This window comes from Takifugu flavidus, chromosome 7, assembly GCF_003711565.1.
Source record: "Takifugu flavidus isolate HTHZ2018 chromosome 7, ASM371156v2, whole genome shotgun sequence".
Taxonomy (NCBI): Eukaryota; Metazoa; Chordata; class Actinopteri; order Tetraodontiformes; family Tetraodontidae; genus Takifugu; species Takifugu flavidus.
Window position 1 is genome coordinate 3,657,946 of NC_079526.1, and position 19,188 is coordinate 3,677,133.

Sequence of the window (19,188 nt, forward strand, 5' to 3'; positions counted from 1 at the left end):
TATCCCACCCTGTTAAGAGTCTCACTCTCGCCTGAGGACGCCGGTCTATTTCACACCTCTTTCTTCCTCTCGGGACGACAAAAGACGCTCCGTCAAATTCAGTTTGAAATCATCAGGATCCTATTAGAGCCGCAGCTCAGCGAGAGCCAAAAATCCCACTGTAAGAAGACAAAACGTGGAAAATAATTGCAGCGAAAAACATTTGATCGCATTATTCTGGAAAATGATCTGGATACCTTCCGAGCAATAACATAACATGGAATTACGGAAATGAGTCACAGCGAAAGGCTGATTGCCTGAAGATCGCACAGTCTTGAAATAATTATTATGTGTTTTGTTCTCATCACCAGTAGGACGTGCGCGTTGCCTGAATTAGTCTCTTTTAACCGTGGGAGATAAATGGCTCTTTGGAGATAACTGGAAACACGCAGACCCAAACACAATAGTCAATCCTAAATAATCGCGTGGGTGAAATTAGGAGGACCATTTTATGTTGCAAGTTGGGAACAGTTTAATAACTGAACATCAGTTGCTTTGTTTTCTGTGTGGATTCCATTAAATCTCCTTTTTTTTCAAACAGAACAAGCAAAAGTCCACTCTTGATCAACAACCAGTGAAGCACAAATTTCTGAACTATCTACAAATGGACATTACTCACTGGACGTCCACGACATCGTTGACGGTGACGAGCTAAACGTTTCTACTGGAACTGTGTGCGGCTTGCATAGTGCGCAGGCTTTGCTACTGGAGGTGCGAGGACTTGCTGGAGATGCAGGCTAGAACGGCGTGCGCTGATGGAGAGGCTCTGTGAGCTGGTGACTGGTGCATGACTGTACGCTTCTGTGGCTGAATCTCTCCCCTTCAGATGCAAATTTGTCATTCAGATTCCGAGTACTTTGAGTGAGTGCGCCTCTATTAAACTATCAATATTAAATATTACAATTTGAGTCAATTTTTAATGAGGCCTATTTTCTAACAATGCAGCTTTCAGGGCTCAGAATCAATATTTAACATAAAAAGTTAATTTTTCATTAACTTTAGCTTTGAAAGCCCAAGTGCATTATTAATATTAGTTAAAAGAGTGGTGAGAGAGGTGTCAGATTCCATATGCATTTCATGCGGAGGTGAAAACTAGATGCTGTGCACCGACTCCACCACAGTTCCTTTGTCACTGGCGGCTCCTGGAATTTTTCTGTCAGAGGGGGTTTATTTTCCCACCCTGCTGTGTCTGAAATCCATCACTGTCATTAGAGTTTCCCTTTATAACCTCTCCTCTGAGCAGTTTAGAAATCCCATTTCTGCTGTTCCTTTGCTTTGTCCTCTCTTTGTGCAGTAATCTTATCCAGGGCCTCCCCTCCCGCCACCGTCTCCTTCTCCCTCTCACTGATGATCTCCACTAGCCTCTGAAACTTCTGGTTTAACTCCTCCATTCCTCCAACCACTCGCCCGTCGTCCTTCTCCCCATCGCTCTCCAGAGAGCTCAGAGACTCCGCCCTGGAATCGCGGCCCTCGAACTCATAAGTCTGCAGTGAGTCATAAGGCGGCTGCGACAGGTCAAAGGTGACCTGATCGAGGCGGATGTCTAAAAGGTCCTTCATGCGCAACGACCGAAGGTTCGTGGAGTCTGTTCGCGTCGGCTCCGCCCAGCCTCCGCCGTCTCCGACCGCCCCTCCGGGTAGAGACAGCGAGGTCAGGTCCTTCCTCTGGAGCGTGCACATGTTCAGGAGCGGCACTCCCGCAGTGTACAACCCGGCGCCGCCCGTCCCGTTCACGACCGTCCCTCTGCTGTGGGGATTCAGCGAGCCCACGATGCTGTACGTGTCGTAAACAGGAGGGTTACTTTGACAGCCTTTTGGATAAAGCTGCTCCGACACAGAGGGAATGGAGGAATCGGTGTCAATGTCATCTAATGTGCAGCTGGTGGCCGTGGTGCTGATCTGCGTCTGCGCCGAGCCCGGCCGCCCGTCTTGCTGCTTTGAGACGGAGGTGCTGTGACTCTGGCACGAAGACTCATTTGGGTCACACTGTGGCAGATCTGCGACGATGTCTGCTGCCAACACCGTCTCTGCAGCCGCGTTTATCTGCTGAAGGCACAATGGGAGGAAACATTACAGATGCAGCAGTGATAACAGTGCAGAGGCAACAAAAGCTTGTAAAGATTTCATTTGCTTCTTTTTAGCACCCAAAAAATGGATAATTGTGATATTAAATCACAAATGATTTCAAATGTCAAAAGTTATCAAGCCCCGAAGCAACAAAAGGTTTAAAGTTCCGCTGCTACTGTCTGCCTGTTAAATAGTCAACCCTGATGAGAGAACAGATTTGTACAAATTCACCAAAGCAGACAAGCAACTCTGATATAAAGTTATTAAATTCTTGAATACAGTGGAATTCGTATGTTTCCATCTGAAGGCCGATGTTACAGACTCTGACGTTTGCCCAGCCAATCACGGTTCAGCAGCCTTTGAGTCACAATCACATGACAGATGGTGTTTCCACAGCGACAACAGTTCAAATCGAATTAAATCACACACATGAATTTCTGATGAATCATATCCATATGTACTGACCCATAAACTATACTTAGTCTATACTCTGGAAAAGAGCAGCATTATGATCATTTTGAAGTGAAGTCCTGTTTATTTTTGTGGAGTTTTCTGACCTTGCTGTGGTTTTGAGCCTCTTTGGGTTCAGATGCACTGCCTTCCTTTCTATCGATCGTTCTGTTCTTCGCCACCATGTACTCCATGTAAGACCTGGCGCTCATCTGAGGGGCGCTCAGCAGAGGTTCAAAGTTGGTTTGGTTCTGGACCACAAGGGAACTGCCAGCTTGACCCCCGGTCAGCCCCTGGGTCAGCCCCTGGGTCAGCCCCGGGGTCAGCCCCGGGGTCAGCTGCGTTAACTGCAGACCTGCCTCCAAAGGCCCAGCTGGGTAATCTCTGAGAACAGGCAGCGTGTGAATGCCGTAGCAGAAGCGACCGTAGAGGGGGGCGGAGCCCGGTCGCTGCTGAGGGTCCAGGCCGGGCCGCAAGTTGCGGCTCCAGCTGTACGTCCTGGCCCTCGGCGGATTCTGCTGGGTGTACCATCTGTGCCAAAAGATATATGTCAGAGAAGCACACGACCCAATATAAACAAGCACACGCTACCAGGAGACGCGCCTGACAAGCTCACTCGTGTCTGTAAGAACTCACATGTTTCCATTGTTGCGCATGTGCTGTATTCTGTGCATGCTCTGCAGCGCCGTGATGTCAAAGGCCGCGGTGTCCGCTTCCCCTCCCCCCTCATCATCATAGGAAATGATGTTCTCTCTTACATCATCCTCCTCGAAGGGTGAGTGGGAGTCTCGCTTTTGATGGCGCAATGACAGCGAAAGCGCGCACACCACTAAAGGGCAAAGAGGAGACACAAGCACACGATTTTCCGCAATGTTTGGAAGCAGCCCCCCACGAGTCAGAGTCCCTGCAAGGCTTTTTGTTTTTGACTGCTGTGAAAAAAGCCCTGACTTGGCCTGACTGGCCACAACAAAATGGCCAGCATTTAAAATCACACCAAAAAATGGAATTTGTTGTAATTTCTCTGAGGTGCTCAGTGAATGTAAACACTCCCAAAGGAAAGTTTCACACCTACCCAGCAGGGTGGTGACACAAGCCAGCATGGACAGCAAGGTGACCAGGCTGAATATGAGGGATGTGGAGGGGGACGGCACTGGCAGGCAGACCATGTGTTTCTCCCATCTCCTGTCCTTCTGTTTCCCCCTATCCTCTGTCTGCATCCCACCCCGCAGACAGGGACAAATGGTCACAGTGACTGTGCCCGTGTTAGTTAGTCCTGAAGCCCCATCACGCAGCACAACTGGCACATAGAGGGTCAGTAAGGATGAAGAGAAGCCAGGGAGGGGCTCCAAGGCTGACTGGAGCACCAGGCTGGCTGTCACACCTGATAACGAGGCAAACACACAAGTCAAACACGCTCACTGCGCAGCAGACACGCACCAGTCCTGGCTGCTATATTTTAGGGCTGCAAAACAGAGGTAGTCAGAGTGACCTCCGCTCTCACGGACAGTGAGGTTGAGGGCAGAGCTGGACTCTGGAGGGATGCTGAAGTGGACCTGGTTGTCCTGTCCTCCCTGGTCTCTGTCGATGGCTCTCAGAACCTGGACTACCTGCCACACACAGACCAGAATGTGACTGACATCTTTATGCTGACGCCATTTCTCTGACTACAGTATCCCACTATAGTGATCATGATAATAACTGATTGGCCACTAGAATCTTTTCCCAATTGTGCAATTAATTAATATCTTGTCATTTTCCTTGATGTGTTGATGATGCCTCAAATCCAGAAGCTCTAATTTAATTTTACATCAGGCTTATACGAGCAGTAGAGATAATACCTGACCAGGAGCGCTGGAGTCACACACTGACGTTGTGTACTGCCTGTCCAATTCTGGTGCATTGTCATTCTGGTCTAGTGTCTCTATGGCAACCACGACCCTTGACACAAGATTGGGGTTGTCTGAAAGAGAAGGAACCCGACACTGAAGGTGAAATGATGGCTAAATTTTTACCATTACCACTTTGTACTTCCAGTCCCTGAAGGGGATCTTAGTGAAATATGATAGCGAGCTGTGAGCTGCTCTCTGTGCCTGAGGGCAGAGGTGCAGACGCACCCCTCTGTGCAGCGATGACTGTGATATTGTGCCACTGCTCCTCCTCACGGTCCAACTCCATCACCGTGCTGATAAAGCCTGTGTCAGAGGCGATGCGGAACAGAGCCTCAGGGTCTGACTGAGGATCGATGGAGTACCTGAAAGAAAGAAAGAAAGGGGGGAACGAGCATACAGAGAAAAATGATTTTGGGGGGGGATTAGATCCACAATATTACCAACAAAAAAAAAGCATCGTGATGTCAAAGAGTTCTGGACAGTGAGAAAAAGCTTTATTTTTTATTTGCGGTACTGACCTATGTGAAAGTGATTTATTACCGGGGGGGAGCCTGAAACCAAGGTCCACGTTGCGCTGTTATTTTTAGATTTTATGGGTTTGTTTGTTTTGTGTTTGGCAAAAATTGTCCAAATTTCCTACATTTCACAAACAGTCATCATTCTAACATACTGATATCAATATCTATCACATTGTGAGCTACATAATTACATATGCAAAGCTATAATCACAATGCTAAGGAATATTTTCATTGAATCGAGTAGTAATTTGCTAGCAAAAGGAAGGAAACGACCATGAAGAGAGGCCTTAGTAAAGACAAGAGTGACGGCGTAAAGGCCACCTGATGTTGCTGCTTTGTCCTGTGTCGGGGTCCACTGCAGAGACACGTCCAACCGAGCAAACAGGAGGGCAGTTCTCGGACACGTCCAGATGGTAGCGAACCTGGGAGAACTGCGGAGGCTCATCAGCATTAAGGACCATGACTCGCACTGTGGCCTGGTCCTTAAAAGGACCTTTCTTTAGGTAGCGGGGATCCACTATAGGGTTGGACACTTCCACAGAGAAAGTGTATGAATTGCAGGCCTCATAATCCAGCAGCTGCGGAATGAGGAATTAAGCAGCTTCAATCTCCAGAACAGCATTCAAGCGCTTCTAGAATTCTCCCCGATAATAATCTTTCCGTGTGGTTTTGTTGATCTTTTGATAAACTGTGATGAATAAATCTGTGGCGTTACCGGGAATGGCTTCAGTTAAAGCTGGGAAAGCTGCTACCTTCAACAAGCCCATCTCATTTGAAGTTAGCTCCATTTTTTCACACCCTGTCTTATTAATTCACAGTTAGTCATTACAGAACTTGCTCATGCAGAACCCTGGGAACCTGTTGACAACCCAACACCTGCTGAGGAGAGCAGCAACATTTTTGAAGGGCTTTAAAGTATATTCGTAAACCAAGGCAAATTAGAAAAAATCTCTTGCATTTTAGATCTTTTTAGCTGTTTTACTCAAGAACTTTTGAGAACCTGCAGCCTGTCGTCTCTTCCTGTATCTCAATAATCACCTTGCTCAGGACAATGACAGCCTCTTTGTCTTTTCTGGTAAGGTTGAATATTTCAGCCTCCTCGCTGTCCAAGATTGTAAACTCCATCAGGGCATTTTCTCCCAGATCGGGATCAGAGGCAGTTAGTCGGCCCACCTCCACACCCGGTGCTGCGAGCTCTGACACAGAAAATGACCACGCACCTGCGGGGAAGAAAGTATAACATATGCTTTAATGGTTCTGAGCAATGTGGGAAAAATAGTCACAGCAGGAAGATTGTGTGTTTCTTTTTTGGGGGGGTCGTTAAACTCTGCTCTCTTTTTTCCCCTTCCTTTCTTCAACACATTAAAAGGACAAAGTTTGATTTTATCTTTCCGCATCCAATACTCATACAACCATACGTATGCACATTAAAAGGATTCATCCTTGGACATGGCTCCAGTCCATCACACCCCCACTCGCTCACATCGAGGGGCATTTTAGAGTCTCCCTTCAACTGAACGGGAATGTTTTCGGTCTGTGGGAGGAAACTAGAGCGCCAGGAGAAAACCCACACAAAAACCCAAAAGAAAACATGCAAAAGAAGAAGAAGATCCTGAGAGAGCCTTTTTTATATGAGGCAACAATGCCAAGCGCTGCAGCAACAATAGCCACTACACGTCAACTGTGACATCAATGCGTGGACCCGAGCGGTGCTACATTAACCCACCCATGTCCTTGCTTTAGCTGTCAAGTGTAATTGTCTCTATTCAATTCTTGCTGTGGAGGGTTTATCCCATTGCCCTTCTAATATGTTCTCTTGTTGCATACCAGATTCTGATCATATTTCTTAATTTACTTGTTTCCCAGGGTACAAGCCACTGGTTCTATTCGGTGCCACGTGTTCATTTTGGACCTCGGAATCTAATCTGAAATCCAAAGTGGTTGTTTTATCAAGGGCTTTCAAACCCCAAGAACACTTCCATTTCTCTTCGAACAGGAAAGATGTTTGTTGCCCGAGCGCCGTCTTTCTAATGAATTAATCATTACGCTGGGATGGAAAAGTGTAAAGTCATCTGTAATTTCTCCTGGGGATGTCCAGGACAAACCGGCTTGTGATGCCGCAAATGCACGCTCTTTCACGACTTAGCTGCTCGCTTAATAAAATGGAAACCTTTTTATCTGAAATGATAGTTCAGGCGTCGGTGTGTGTGCATCAGTATTGCTGAAGCACAACAAGTCTATTCAATGCCACCTTGCTGAATATCAACCATTCGATGCCCCCCATTATACACCTCATTTAATGACATACCCTTTGCGTCCAGTTTGATTTTCTTCAACTGTGTCTAAAAACAAAATGATGATGGCGGTAAGAGCAGGTGAGGAAGGAAAGATAAAGTCAGATACCAGTAAATAAATAAAGCACTGTTGGCATTTGGAAATATGAAATTGCGCCTATAAAGCCCTGCGTTGCCGCACAATATATCAACCAGACGAAGGAGGTCTTTAAACATTAAGATGAATGGCAGTGAGAGACTCAGAAGAAGGAAGCAGGAAGGGCAGAGTGAACGGGGGAGGAGGCCTATATAGAGAAAAGCAGGGTGCGTCTCAAAGTCTTAGAAGCATTCTGCAGTGATTTTACTCTCTATTGAAGCAGAAAGCACTGAATTTTAAGATGAAATATTAATAGCACAGAACAGGGAAAAGCTTGGATAAGAAAACGCAAACATGATCTTTCACTCTTGCGCGTCGAGGCACAGTCCATTTGAGTCTCAGGTAATGGGAGTCTTTTACCAGTGTTAGTGTCCCTCATCCCGGCAAAGGTTAAAAACAATGATAAGGAGGAATGCCTTAAATAAAAACTGCCATAATGCGCCGACAAGCTACTTTCTATCTCCTCTCCCACCTGTTTACATCCCACAAATATCAAACTGTCATCAGAAATGCCATCACAAGATGTTCATCCATTCAAACCAGTGAGAACAGCCCACGGTAGCGTGACGCGACAGCAGCGGCACTTACTCCTCCTGAAGTGAGGGGGGTTGTCGTTGACATCGGTCAGCTTGACGGTGACTGTCGTAGTGCCCGACAATCCGCCCAGATGCCCTCCCATGTCTTTGGCCTGGAGAACTACCAGATATTCATCTCGACTCTCTCGGTCCATGTCAGGTACGGCGGTGCGGAGGATGCCTGGTAGGAGGAGCACCGAGTGGCAGCAGCTGATTTCACAGTGACAACGTGTCTCTTGATATTAGCATCAATGTGTGCCAGATCCATACATTTAGCACAAAACATGCTTTTAAACGTATAACCCCAGGTCACATCTGTCCCCTTATATCAAAGTGCTCTTTTCCTCTTTGGACAGATGGTAGATAAGACACAACATATGATTTCTAACCGGACCCCTGGGATTTATTACAAAGTATAACCAGGAGCGAGACAGGAATTTACTGGTGAGTGGGTGTGTGATACATGCAGGGCTGCGGTCAGACCTGTCTGCGCGTCTACAGAGAAATAGTCCTGGCCTTGAGTGATGGCATAGACCAGCCGGGCACTGTTTCCATATGTCGGATCATCGGCATCTCGAGCTGTGACTTGGATTATGGATGTGCCTGTGAAAGAGAGGAGGCGACAAAGGTGATAAGTCAAATGACCCTTTTAAGTACAGTAGTTAAAGCTGTTGGCTGGTTCATAAGCTTAATGTGATCCTCCACACCAAATCTGTCTATTGAATACCAAGTACTTACGGCTGCAGGATTAAAGGGATAATGCACTTCTCTGCTGCCTATCTCTAGGATTTCCACAACATTCATCCGTTTGACAAATATGACTAAATAACCTATTTTCCCGTTGAGGATTTGCCCTTGAATCTTTGGCGCTGTGTCAGCAGCACGCTTTAGCCTCATTGATCAGATGCTGAACAGCAGGGAAATCCTGTAATTGGCAATGAAGTTTGGAATAACTCACAGAATTGATGCTTACGCTGATAATCAACTGTGTCAGCCCCTTTAAACAAAGTATCATTTTATCGTATGAGATGACGTTCGGAGAACTACTGATTTTTAAGAAATCCTCAGTTTGAACAGCTCTCTGGCATTATACTGCGTTCAAGCCAAGACTATTGCTATAAACCTGTATATAAACACTGTACATTCAAGTTGGATAACAGTAACAGTGGAGCATAGCTGAGACTACCGAAGCCCATGACAAAGAAAGAGGAAACCTCAAATAAGAATATGGGTTTTTGCTCTCAGGCAGGAGTTTAAGCTTCACTAAAGTCTGAAGCACCACGTCGGTGTTATATGCGAGGGACTTGGAGCTTCAAGGTCTGGTGCCACGGCTGGCTACGCATTCATATCTGCCTTTTGTCAGTTCTCGTTCCATTTCCACAGCAGTGAACAGAGAAAATGAGATTATCAGATACATTTCTGCTCATACTGAATCCACAGATACCTTGTGATCGAGATGGGCATTTGTTCAATAATTTGACGGCCTTAGTCCTATTGTGTAATTCAGTAATTAATGTTGAAAATGTGCAGTTTCCTTTGTAAACGCACAACCTTCCTTTGGCTTCTGACATTTTTGAGCCCGCTGTGGAAAAGAAACAGGGAAATACCCCTGGAAATAACCTCATCATAACAAGACAGACTGGTGGTCAACAATTTTAGGTGTAGAATCTGTTTAATCCATTCATCTTCACCACCCTACCTATGTTGGCCATCTCCGGAACCATGGCAACGTAGGGTTCGTTGGGGAAGACGGGTGGATTGTCATTGATGTCTTGCACTCTGATGATGAACTCGGAGGATGGCTCCAGGGCGCGGCCAGTCTGGCGATCTGTAGCTGTTGCAATTAGCCGGTACTGGTCCTTTTCCTCACGGTCCAATGCCTTGGTGACATGTATATTGCCCGTGTTGCTGTCAATAACGAAGACGGAGCCCACTCCCTCTCCCTCCAACGTGTACTTGGTGCGGCCGTCTCCACCGTCCATATCTGTGTGCAGCTGAGAACAGAGACGTTCGGTAAATACCTCCTTCAGGCAGCATCGGTGCGCAGGTATCGCTCCCCGTTTGTCGGGTTAATACTGCAAACAGGGTCACAGGGAAACGAGCATCGACATAAGGACGAGATGTGCTCAGTGAGTTTGAAATGAACGGCACCAGGTGTGGAAAATGCATGTGGGACGAGGATGAGTACTGATGCATACAGCTTGTTAAATCACTGGACCAAATGTGCCACGGGGGGTTGATGGGGGCAAAAAGGCATCAACGTGGACAGCGGCCCCGCACGTGTCTGACATGTATGTGCACAGATGCATCCTGCTTCCATCCATCTGTAAATCTTTCTTGTCTCTTCTGTCCATCTGTCGCTCTCTCTGTCTTTTAAATCCATCTGCTTGACTTCTGCCTACCTATGAAATCACGTCCTGCCGGTCCTCGTGTTCCTCAGATCCCCTCTGCCCCCCCTTTTGCTTTCTGCCGCAGAAAACACGTTTGCTATTTTGATATTTTAATGGCAGTGAGACTATTAGTGTGAGTTCTATAGGTACACGGCCCAACGTACAGAAATAGAAAGCTCAGGAGCTTACTCAGCTTTCATCACGCTCAACTTTCTGACCAGGAACCTTCACATTTCTATAACCTTAAGGCGCATCCACACATGTTCATAATCCACAAGGCTTAGTCACAACCTCTGCTGTGGACCCCAGATAGTCAGAGAACTAAAGCCTCAATTTGAATTCAGCTGCAGCTAAAAATAATTTTATTTTCAAAGGCATTTACTCATTCTGTGAGTTGGAATTTGTGCTTCAAAGAAATTTAATTGCCTGCACATGATTCAGCCCAATCATTTCTGTGCTGGAGACAGATGTTTACTTTAAAGCATCTGCATATGCAGCATAATGCACATTAACAGCACAAGTGCAATTCACACATGAGCACCCCGGAGGCGGAGACCAGGAGAAAATGCAAGATTAGTCAACATTCTGCATGTGTGTCTGTGTGTCTTGGAGGATAAAGTTGGGGATTATAGAAACTCATGATAGCATACCCTACAAATTGCTAGATAAGGGACTAGGGGTTTCTTTATTCATCCCTACGCCCACTCCCCACTCCCTCCTTTCTCCCTTATAGCAAGCCTCAAGTTTTGATCCCACACTCCACCACGAGAGACATCTTTGTCAGAGCCTGTGCCTATCTCCCACCCCACGCTCTATCCTCTTTTTCCCCCCTCTATCCTTCAAGACCTCCTCTCCTCACTGTCTAATTGCTGGCTCAGTCCTGCTGTGCTTCAGTCAGCATGAAAAAAACACTCTCGCGGTGGGGAAGAAATGTATCCAGCTCGAACAAAGACAGCTGGAAAAAGAGGGGAAATTGTCTCCTCCATTTGCTTTGTCATTTTCTCTCCTACTCTATAATCAGAATTTTCCCCTCCTCTCACTCCCATCCACCTCCAGGTTTATCTCTGCTTTTATAGAGACACATTCTTCATCTCGCTAGCCTGATGGGAGCGCAGATGATTTGAACCGCCGATAACTTGGCTCAGACCTCTAATGCATACAGCGTATGGAGGTAAATAATCCAGTTTGACTAAATGAACTGGGTTCAACCCGACTGGTGCACGGACGCTTTAATGCACGACTGTCAACATGTTTTGCAGGAGAATTAGCGGCTTCGCGTACCAACAGCGTGCTTTAACACCCCTCGCCGACTGTATCAGGAACAACCAGAGAGGAAGATTATACATTTATGAGACGCACACGCAACTAGTAAGAATCCAATCTAGACTGTCACATTAAATTATACTGCTAGCTCCAAAGCAGTTGGCAACATTCCCTGTTAGCGCTATAGCTGATATGATCCTCTGAGTATGCCAGCAGCTGCATTAGCGTGGGGCACCTGAGTGTGAAATTGTACAAGTAAACCCACAGGACGCGAATGGTTCAGGTGTGTCGTGGATTCACCCACCATATAGTTTGTTTGTTGCAACTGCAGTTGGAGTGTGCTGCCATTGTGATTGTAGAAAAAAATGGCACTGGTTTTACGGGAGCTAAAATGATAAGGATCTGTCGGGGACGTGTTTAGATATCGTCACAGTGGTGATAAATTACGATGAGCAGAGACACTTATTTGCACCGACAAACTGCCTCAATGTCACTCTCCATGAATCTATTTGCGTGCTTGTTAATCATCTCTTCACAGGTGGGACAGTTTGCTCTCTGCCAATATCGCTGACACATGTTGACGCTATCTCAGATCGGGATCTCGCGCTTGCTCAGGCAACTTGATTTGTGAGGACAGAACTGGGAGCTGATTTTCAGCGTGAGTGAAAACTTGGCAGGTGCTTTTTGCCTTCCAGACACACAGAAATGAGACTGAAAAGGGACGGAAAGTGGGGGAGAGTGACAACTACAAAAGCCGAGAGGATTAGCTCAATGAAAGTCGTCTCAGGTCTAATCTGTTTTAAAGTGGTACATTGTACATTACTTTGGGATTAAGTACACACAAAAGGTGGCAAAGTTACGCAATAACAGCAACGGTGTGGAAACAGGCCCTGGACAATGGGGCACATTAACGGGAAGTTTATAGTTCGGAAAATACTATTAATACGACCGCAGTACGATAACATTAGGCTTTATTTAAACAACACAATGTTTCCTCAGACACCACCACTATAAAAAAACTTGTGTATAAGTGCTGACAATTATTGCTCTTTGCATAATGAATGTTTCATCTCTGGGGATTTTGGATCTGTTAAACTGCCCGAGAGCCCAGAGACGCTACTTCTATTTGCATGAGGTCATCCGTTTGTGAAGTCAATGGGCCGAGAGGGAACGACTAAACGAGGCCAGTGAGGGAAACACGGTGCAAATGTGCAGTTTGTCCCGAGAAGGGATGGAGACATCTTTGTGGATTATGCTCGGAAAACGATGTTGTTCCAAGACCGGCAGTCTTGGTTTTTTTGGAATAGAGGAATGGAGCGTGCAGGCAAGCAAGACAAACACGGTCCAAAAGGTCTGGACGCACCGGAAAGTGAAGCAGAACACACATTTGTGTTGAATAAGACATCATCACACCCATGTATTTCCACGTACCCGTCCAATGAGGACAGGCTCCGGCCCTCTGTACTCCTCAATCACAAAGAACTGGTTCCAGAGCCAGCTCCTCCGGTGGCGAGAGCGAGGCCCCCCATCTTCAGACTCCGTGACCCACTTTGTGCTGTGCCGCGTCCTCTGGAGCAGAATGCCACTGACACCTGTCTCCAAATGGAGGTCAGGAAGGCTGGCGTGCTCCTCTGAACTCGGCGCGAGACTCCGAGCATTAATTACACCTTCAACCTCTTCATTAGTCAAAGTGCTTCTTTTCTTGCGGTTCAGAGTCAGTTCAAGGCTATGCTCAGCTAATAGAGATTTGGCAGCAATGTCAGCTTTAAAGCCCAAATTATTTGGTTTTCCGTCAGTTCTTGGCAGGGTTTTGGCTTCGCCTTTGACATTCTGATGCGGGATTTCCGAATCTTTCAAATTCGATTCTAAACGAGGTAAAAGTCGCTGTGGTGGGCTCCATGGGACCTGCAGATCTCGCTCCTCCTTCAAAAGACCCGCAGCCACCACCGGGACCTGTCGTTCCATGAAAAGAACCAGCAGAACAAAGCGTGCTGCCATTGCTGCGATGACCAGGTCACTTTGCTTCAAAGGAAAGTCGTTGCTTGGCTGATGGGGTTCAGCTTCTCATGGAGGTCCGTCCAGACTTGAGCCGTCTCCCCCCCCCGGAGCAGGGCTTCATTTCAGCTCCTTCTGTCACGCTGGCTCATGCTGATCCGACCACCTGAGGGAAGTCACAGAGAAGGTCATTTAAACTGCAACAGGTGCTTTAAGCCTCCTTTAAACTTATTTTACTGCTGATTGATGAATTTGGCAGAAAACTGCCTATAAAACAGAATTTGCTTTATGCCAGATGGTGTTAACTTTTTTTTTCCTGCTGATTTTATCGTAAGTGTGAATCATAATATTGATCATTAGGTCATTCGCAAGGAATTAAACACGGTCTTAAAAACGGTTCTATTAATTTTGGGCAGCGGTGCCTGGCAGCGAGGTGGAGCGCAGGTATTTTACTGTCTGGTGTCACCCGCAACTGCCTGAACATCAGTTGATTAATGCCGCCACCAAAGACGCATCGCTCATGCCCGGTGCGGAAAGAAGGTCCACTTAAAAGAATAATTAGACTCATAAATAATTCAATCAATGACCTGTCCTCGTTTCCCAAAAGTTAAATGATGTGAGTTTCTTCATATTTGAGTCGGATCGCAGCGATTGATCTTTTAAATTTAAAGCACAGAAAAGAGACCTTCTCTGCCTTCCACTCATAACTCTGACGCGTCATTTCCTGCAACGCACGTCACTCGCACGCAGCTCAGCCTACAGATACAATAAAGAACAAAGCAAATATCATCAGATAAAGAAAATAAAACTGCAGTCAGTGCCCACCGCCAGGATATGGCTCTGGGTTTAAAACCTATGCCTCCCTAACAACGAACCCTAAAACCAGATGAACCACCACATTTTTAATTCACCTCCACTTATTTGCCTGGTTGGAGATGAAGACCACCTCCAACTGGGGCCGATGCTCTGCTCTTGTTGCAGATACTGACCTACTTTGTTTCATCTGGGGTTTTTGGACAGCATCAAATTGAGAATTTGATCATCGTTGTGATGAACAAAAAGCAGTCGTTTCCCTTTTTCATGTTTCCAGATGAAACCCTGCGCGGCTCGCGCTGGCATCTGTTTGCCGTCGTCGCCTTAAGTCGTGCAGAAAACAAGTGTCTCTTCCAAAATCTCTTTGTCTCCCTCAGCTTCTGTGTAATAGCCTTGATGCCGTCTGCAGCGTGGATTTCTCCTTCCTAGCTTTGCTCTCACACCACGTTGCCAACAGTAAATGTCATCCGCTGTTGTTTGAAGTCTTTAAAGAACGCGTGTGTGTGAGTGAGTGTGCGGAATGTAAGGAAGGGATGGAGGATGAAAGCACGAGGACGATTTGCTGTTGCCGGCTCAGAATGGAATGATGAGTGGTGACATAGCTCTAAATTGCAAATCGCTGTTTCCGTCTCACTTCCGCCTGTGCTGAGTCGCTTCACTGCAGCAGGGCTATTTCACTTTTATTAAAAATAGCCTGTGCATGTCAGGCCTTTTACATAGGGAAAAAATGAGAGCGAGAGGTAGAGAGGGAAGGGGCTGGTGTGAGTGTGTGTGTTGGGGGGGGGGGCTTTTGCTTTCAATGACCAGTCTGCTCCATTTGAACATGTCTGGCATTCACTCTCACCACTGGTCTTAATGCTTACAGGGCACTCATCCTGGCCTCAGTGAACATGGGGGAATCTTTTAAGACTTTCCACATCATACCGGCGAGAAGAAGCCCACCATCCTCAGCACAGCCGTCAGTCACTGCTGTGGACATTTGACATTCCAGCAGTCTTAACCTTTAATAAAGGCAGAAAGAATCTGCTAGACCCTGCAGATGTTTGTCAGGTAAAAGGTGCCCTGCTTTGACGGAGCACAGCGTTTCTGTGCGGGGCGATCGTTTGTTTTTAGACATTATATCAGGCTATCAACACTTTAAATGCCCCAATCTGAGGCTGGGCCAATATTGATGCCAATGATGAGGGAAGAGCTTTTCCAATTAAAGCTGTCTTTGTTTTTTTTCATCCTCTACACATGTTGCCGCAAATCCATTGGTTGATTTTAATTCCATATTAGACTTTCCAAGGGGAAAAAAGGGTTGATTTAAATAATCATTCTCAATAATTTATTGTTCTTTGGATGGAAGGATGGATGGAATTATCTCGGACTCTCCTAAAGTGAAATTATTCACCAAAACATTGCAATCATCCATCTACGCTTGTGTCATAGGACCACTTTAGAGACCGAGTGTGATATGATTGTACATTCTGACCCAATTATTAATAATTCTAAAAGCTAAAAGGAATTTTAAAGGACAAAGGAAGTATGTCAAACTATTGTGGTTGTAACATTAGTGGCATTTGGGGATTGTAAAAAGCAGTCTTGTTGTTTTATGCAACAGAGGACTGAAACAGGATGTTTTACTTTGTAAACCAAAGCTGCTGAAGGGATTAGTTGTCACTGATGATGTGGTAATGTGCAGAAGACATATGGATTATTGGTGAGGATATGGGTCAAAGTAAAACATTCTATTCTTGTGCATCAACGTAAAGAATCTTCGTGTGCTTCTTTTTGAGTCCATGCTAGCTTCAACCGAGTCAGTCACTTCAACTTTAAAACTTGACATTTTGCAATATAGTAAGTATACGATGTAAAAGTTGGATGTTTGACAACGTAGTCAGAGGGGTTAGGATTACATTAGATCCCTTCTAGCTTTACATACAAGCCTGATACTCAAAGCAACTATTGGAAAAGGGGGTGTTTTGAACTAAATACTGTCTTTTCCTTTACCAGGGCAGGATTTATGCTCCTTTTGAGGAGCGGCAGCATCCCTGAGTTACAAACACAAATTTATTCCTTAATACATGTTACTCACTGTTTTGTGATATGATTTGACAAACAGCTTCACTGGCTGCTTCTGACTAAACCTGACAATGGTTTGGTTTGCCCAGGATTAAAAAAAACCCCCAAAGTTAGCCTTTTTCCCCCTGAGAATGCAATAAGATACATTTCTCATTGATGACTCTTTGCAACTTTCCCTTTGGTCTTATCACACACACGCACGCGGCCAATTAGCATATCCAATATACATAGAACAGCCACGAGCGCAACTCGTGTTGTCAGCAGAAGCCTGGGGAAATATATGGCTGATCTGATGTATGTTAATGTGATTAAACATTTGAATATGAAATATTATGATGAACACACTTATAGCCCCGCTGTAGGCTGCTGACCGAAGCTTCCGTCGTTCGCTTATTTAAGAAAACCGCCGTCCGCGTGCGGCGGGGCACGCGGCAGCAGGTGAGTACTTTGATCGTGCGCGCGCACACAACCGTTATCTAAACGGTTCTAATTATTGGCGGACAGCTGGCAAAGCAGATGTAGTTAGTCAGCAAACGTCCTCTCAAATGTGCGCTACTCCACATAGCTGCCTCATAATAACATCTGTTCAGAGGCGGAAGGATCAGTTAGAGCGATTCTGGCGACATAAGGAATCAAGAGCGGCAATAAAGTGACACAGCACAGAGCGGGAAGTTTACGCCTCAAAATTCCCCCCGTTAATTAATTCGTCGTTAATGCGGCGAGTCGCGAAAATGAAGTCCGCCACTCGGGGAAGGAGCTGACCTACCGTGGGACTGCTGCTCTCCGCTTCAGCGGGCTGACGGAGCTCGAAGGACCCAAAGGTGGGAAAAGATGCCGAGGTTACTCTGAGCTGCTCATCATGAGGTCTGTCCACTTATTAGTACACTCTCTCTCTCTCTCTCTCTCTCTCTCTCTCCTCTCTCTCTCCTCTCTCTCTCTCTCTTCCCCATCTCTCGCTCGCGCTCTCTCGCTCGCGCTTTCTTTTTTTCTCACTTTGAATAAAAGAGCTTTATTGGTATGTTTACAGCCATACATAAAATTGATATACATACATGTGCGTAGTCTTTGACACAGACAAACAGAGGGGTTTTTTCATTATTAAGGCCATACTATGTAGCAAGCGGATGTACCAGAATAACAGTTCTGTAGTAACTTTAGCATTTTAATTCACGGTGACTACAAGCATGCATTTATTACAGTTTTAGAGTTTAGTTTTTCTACTGGATTAAATTGACATGCATCATAAGTTACTGCGATAAACCAGGATGGATATTAGAATTCTTTTTAAAGAAAATAATGATAATATTATTCAAGGACTATTATTATTAAAGTATTTCATGGGCTCATTTTTTTTTTAAAAAAAAGAAAAGAATAGAGTGGAATGTGCCGAGAGGTGCTGTGGCTCTTTAAACCAAGGCACATCAGTGTCCGTCACCTTCTGATCCCAAGATCCTCAAGGCTTCTTTGCAAAATCCTGCAGCGTCCCTAAAAAACTGATTTATGCAGCAAGACTTTCAGTCCAGTTGTACTGTACAGAAATGTTAGCAGGAGAAAATGATGGATGGATGGATGGATGAGAGATGGATGGGTGGGTGGATGGATGAGAGATGGATGGATGGATGGGTGCTGGATGAGAGATGGATGGATGGGTGGATGGATGGATGGATGGATGATGGATGGATGGTGGATGGATGGATGGGTTGCTGGATGATGGATGGATGATGGATGGATGGATGGATGGATGGATGGGTGGGTGGATGGATGGATGATGGATGGATGGATGGATGGATGGATGGTGGATGGATGGATGGATGATGGATGGATGGATGATGGATGGATGGATGGATGGATGGATGGATGGATGGATGATGGATGGATGGATGGCTGTAAGGCATAGCTGCAGTTCTACACCCACGGTTTGATATTGGATGTTTAAGATGTTTCTTTTGAACTCAGCACTTTAACTTCCACCATTTTGACCCTTTTATCCTGGACCTAAATGGAGAAAGTGAATCATTTTTTCCAATTAGACTGCAAATATAATTCTGCTCCTACTGGAATAAAATCTGTCAATTTCTCACTAAAAAGCTCTTTTTATTGAGAAATAAGTTTGATTCTTTAATGGAGAGTGTCAGCACACAGGCAGACTCTTTGAGCGTTTGAAGCGCTTGTTTAGTCTTGATGTTCAGTTTGGTCTCCTGAGACAGAAACCCAGATGTTTAACTCCAGTCCTGGTGAAGCACCTGATTAGGCAGCAGAGGTGCAACCCCGGGGTCTGAGATCACAGTGTCTCGAGCTGGGAAGGATGTGCTGATACATAAAAACCAGAGGAGGAAAAAATCCAATAGATCTGCCACGACCCAGAGGTTTAATTTCTTCTGACTGCGAGGATTTTTCATTTTTTACAGTTTTTTTCCCTTTTGTTTATTTGTTGTTTGGGTCAATAATTTTCAAAGAATTCATAGAAAACTGGAGGGGGGAAACAAATGAATTGCTTACGAGGCAGTAAGTCTGCTTCTGCTCTCAGCTGCAGTCAGCAAGCAGCAAACTGTCAAATCTAAACACAAAGCTTTGAAGGAGGGAAGCTTACAGCCGCAGACACGCTGGCTTCTCACCATCTTGAGATTTTCTCATCGATCCTGCTCTCAAAACCCATCCTGTGTTTACAAGTTCTTCACAGCTCGTTACCACGGCAC

General features: G+C 45.7%; 1 protein-coding gene across 2 annotated transcripts; it reads right to left on the reverse strand.

Moving 5' to 3' along the window:
- Positions 1-486: 486 nt before the first annotated feature.
- On the reverse strand, positions 487-17,392 carry LOC130528149 (cadherin-24). 2 transcript variants are annotated; one of them, XM_057037174.1, is made up of 14 exons: positions 17,259-17,392; positions 13,052-13,781; positions 9,667-9,961; positions 8,451-8,570; positions 7,981-8,148; positions 6,001-6,182; positions 5,284-5,540; positions 4,670-4,806; positions 4,394-4,515; positions 4,045-4,162; positions 3,628-3,936; positions 3,192-3,384; positions 2,663-3,086; positions 487-2,081 (listed from the first exon to the last, which is right to left on the reverse strand). In XM_057037174.1, the coding sequence occupies exons 2-14, from the start codon at positions 13,616-13,618 to the stop codon at positions 1,284-1,286; spliced, it is 3,690 nt and encodes a 1,229-aa protein (XP_056893154.1). In that variant the 5' UTR covers positions 13,619-13,781; positions 17,259-17,392; the 3' UTR covers positions 487-1,283. The 2 variants fall into 2 exon arrangements, with proteins under 2 accessions (XP_056893154.1, XP_056893153.1); XM_057037173.1 differs by having other exon boundaries at positions 487-2,084.
- Between the last annotated feature and the right edge of the window lie 1,796 nt (positions 17,393-19,188).